Source organism: Akebia trifoliata, chromosome 11 (genome assembly GCF_017979445.1).
Source record: "Akebia trifoliata isolate Shusen 1 chromosome 11, ASM1797944v1, whole genome shotgun sequence".
NCBI classification, from domain to species: Eukaryota; Viridiplantae; Streptophyta; class Magnoliopsida; order Ranunculales; family Lardizabalaceae; genus Akebia; species Akebia trifoliata.
Window position 1 is genome coordinate 35,819,502 of NC_141385.1, and position 4,100 is coordinate 35,823,601.

General features: G+C 30.1%; 1 protein-coding gene across 1 annotated transcript; it reads right to left on the reverse strand.

Moving 5' to 3' along the window:
- Positions 1-1,946: 1,946 nt before the first annotated feature.
- Positions 1,947-3,299, reverse strand: LOC147391408 (FCS-Like Zinc finger 2-like). The gene is made up of 2 exons (XM_086417225.1): positions 2,932-3,299; positions 1,947-2,434 (listed from the first exon to the last, which is right to left on the reverse strand). Exons 1-2 carry the CDS (start codon positions 3,189-3,191, stop codon positions 2,251-2,253), a joined length of 444 nt encoding a protein of 147 aa, XP_086273351.1. The 5' UTR covers positions 3,192-3,299; the 3' UTR covers positions 1,947-2,250.
- Positions 3,300-4,100: the final 801 nt, after the last annotated feature.

Here is a 4,100-nt window from a genome sequence, read left to right on the forward strand (position 1 = left end):
TAGTCCCTTAGTAGAGAATACGAACCATTTAAGTCCCCACTAAACAAAATATTAATTTATTAACTTTCCTTTAGAGATTTTTTAAGGAAAATACTTGAAATGCCATTTTAGCAACTTTACAAAGTAATTTAATTTAAAAATATACAGAGTTAAATAAAAAAATTGACCAATTTATTTGGTTATTAATATTTTTGTGAAAAATAAAAAATAAAATTTTTATTTATTAAAAATTATTCATAAATTCAATATAACTTATTTCTTGAGTCGACCTACTAATTTTGAGTTGAATCAATTCAATGAATGTTTAAGTTGGGTTTTAAAATTAAGTTTTAATTATTTAAAATTATTTATATTTTTTAATAGATCTTACACACATAGATCAAATTTGTTTGATGATGATAATGATATACTCATCTCCGTCATTATCATTGTTGTAGTCATTATCACCATCTATGTGAGTTAAAGATTATTAATTTTTGGAAGATAAAACAAGAAAAAAAATTCATTTGTTTTTTTCATTGATTTATAAGAAATGGTCATAGTTGAGGGTCATATCATTAATTTTAAAACATAGGAGTACCTCAAATAAACACATTTCTTTAAATCTAAAATATCCTTAAATGGATAATTACGATATTTTCACTTCAAAAATCATTTTTAGATTAATATTTGATAAAATGAGTATTAAAAAATCCATATTTTTTTAGAAGGGACTTTTTGGTATATATTTTCAAAAAATAGGTTTTTCTTATCATTGATCATTTTCTCTTTAGTAAAGAGTGTGAGGAAACATTGGGTCTTTATGTGAATATTCTTCTTCTCTTGTAAACCTAAATACTTAAAATTCTTAAGGGTGATGTCTACATTGTAATCACGATCTTTTGACAATGGGAGTGCGATCAATTTTCTTTTTTGGATTCTTACTAGAGTTAGGTGTAAAGATTTAGTAGATTTCTCCATAGGGATGAAAGTAAGTATGAACTTCTATTCTTGTAATTTATTCCTTGATTAATAAATTTCTACTTATCGATTTACTTGTTAATGTAACTCCATTGTGAGTGAATTACATATATCTTGTGTTATGATTGTATCATTTTCTTTATTATTACTTACATTTTGATTTGTAACACATTTTATAAGGTTTGATTGTTGAAATTAATTACTTTGTTGTTAAAAGGAATTGATTTCAATAATCGATTTTCGTGCACGGTTTGGGATCTATTCACACTCACACACACACACACACAGAGGATCCCATTTAGCACCCTGCACTTTACCCTACATTTTTTGTCCTAAGCACGAAGATGATCAATACGGTTAGGAGATCATCCTCACCAAAAATCAGACCATTCAAAATTTCTAACCCCATCAAAAATGATTTACAAAAAATAGACGATCCACAAATTTTCAACTTATAAACATGAGACTAGAAATTTCGGAATGAACTAATTTTTGGTGAGAATGATCTTCTAACCATAAAGATCATCGTCACTAAAATCAATCATTCCAAAACTTCTAACCCATGTAGGACAAAACAAACATTGTCCAGTATAGAACATTATCTACAATTTTGTTTTAACATGTGATCTTAAAAAACCCTTTAACCAATATTTTATTAAAAAGAATCCCTTCAAATTTCATATTAATATATCGTAAAAAATAATAATAATAATAATTAACAACACTTTTTGGGATTATTGATATTTTTGAGTTTCTACTCAGTATCCATTATCTTCAATCTCCCTAACAAACTCATCTAGTTCGAAAATGTAATTTTGTGAATGAAACCAAAGTCCTTGAACCTCTTTGATAAATTATTTCTTTATTCCTTAGATTAATAAAAATTTTGGACTTTTAATTACATGGAGAAATTAATCTATTTCATAAAATCATGGTCATGGGCCACGACATCAGTTCGAAAATTGAATCAGTTTCAAAGAAACTAGTTATTAAAACCTATTTCTTTATATATAAAACCAGCAGAAATAAAATTCCTCCAAATACATTCATCATCACTTTCATAAAAAAGCCAAAAATTACAATATAGAACCCTCATTACAGACATAAACAAACTATATAATTAACATAAAAAAGTTCTTTAAAAATGAACCCTTCCCTCTTCTCGCCACCTTTCTTGGGCGGAAAGATCCTACTTCTTAGAAAACCGTTCTTTTTTTCTTTTTTCTCTTAAATCTAAATTATTATTTTTCAGTGTTATTTTTTTATTATTATTATAAAAGTGTTAGGGCTTTAAGCAGCTGCAATGGTTCCAGTCCTTGTTTGGTAATTTGAAGATTTGTTAGGGGTAGATTTCGTCTGCTGCTCTTTTCTAATGGCTTTCATAGAAGAAGAGAGATTCCAGTTCTTCTCTTTCGCCTCGTCTATCTCTATCTGTTCTTGTCTGCACTCTTCGCTACAGAATGGTGTGTCACCTCTACAAAAATTACCAAAATACCCATCAGCATCCAACAAAATATATAATTAATTGATTAATTTAATTAACAATCTCTTCTCATCATTCCAGGATTAGTTTCGTATTTAAACTACAGATTAAAACCACCATCTCTAATCAAAATATGTAATCATATAAAATTTAACTCGACGTCCTTTACTATTGAATCAAGACTCAAAATTCCTAATTTTTTTTTTTTTAATACAAGGTAAGTAACTTGAAATTCCGCAAATAAACCAATTTATTCCTTAAAAACATGAAAACCTCGAATTAAATGGAATTAAATCCATCTCCTATCTTTATAAAAAAAAATGATTAATAAAAATCTCCGTATCGCGAGTCGCGACTCCTCTACTTTACAAATGATACTGAGCTGATTCTGACGAGTCAACAAAGTATCTCATACAAGACGATTATTTTCACAGATCTATAAACCAGAGAGAAGTAGAAGAAGAAGAAGAATAATAAATGATTCTGACCTGTACATGAAGATGTCTCTGTTATCTCCAAGAGGTTTCTTACAGAGGAAACAAGCTTCTAGAAAATGAGGCTGAAGGTTTTCCTCGAATCTCGCGTCATAAAACCTTGCAGATCTCGGAGAAATCGAAGAAGAGAAAGAAGAGATAGATCTGAAATTACTACCTCTCCATGTTTTGATCCCAGATGTTCCAGTTTCTGTATCTATACCTGTAAGAGAAGCGAGACCAACGTTATCTTCTTCGATACAAGGTCTTCTCATGGTTTTTACAGAGGGGTTGATGCTAATATGCGCCGTGAGCGAATAAGTGAGAGTACAAGTCTAGAAGAGGTGGGTGGTAGTAGTGGGAAAGGAGAAGTCGGGGGGAGGAGGTTATAAAGACAGGTTGGTGAAGAGAGAGGTTTCTAAAGAAAATTACAACGAATCCCGAGGAATATTAAACGATGTTGATTGTGAGGTGTATGTACTCTAAGGTTTAAAGTATTACCGAAGCTATAAACCGCTGCTGGGATTCTGGAAACCGTGTAATTGAATCCATTGGCTAGAAGACCGGCACTAGTAAAAATTAATAAAAAAATGGAAAAATAATAATTATCAAATAACCTGCATTTATTAATTTATTACTGAAATGCCACTATGGATGATATACTCCGGAAATATAGGAACTTGACTGTTTAAAACAAGAGGGGTATATTTGTGGTTTCTGAAAGATTTATGGGTGTTCGAATGATATAAAAAAATCACAAAACTTGATGATACGTTACGTGACACGTGTCAAAATTTAAATATTCAGAACTTATGAGTGATTTGTCAGTCTAGGATATTTCGACAAGTGGCATTATAAAATATCGTTCTTTTGGTTTTGCTACAGATGTCTTTATCAAAGGTTACAAAATATCACCTTTTTTTAACCAATATTACCGTCTATTCTTCTAAACTGGCTCAAAAGACAACCGGCTCTTCCGGTTAACAATTATTTATGATTTTAAAACACGTCTAACAAATATCGTGAGATGACTCGGGCGAATCATCTTGGAGGAATGTGGAAGAGAGTCAATGTGAAACGTCGACCACATTGACTCGTTCAACATCCGAGATGATTTGGACAATTAAAAGGATATTTTAGTCAAATCGATTGGACTTTAGGTTCTTAAAACTAATTAATTTTTT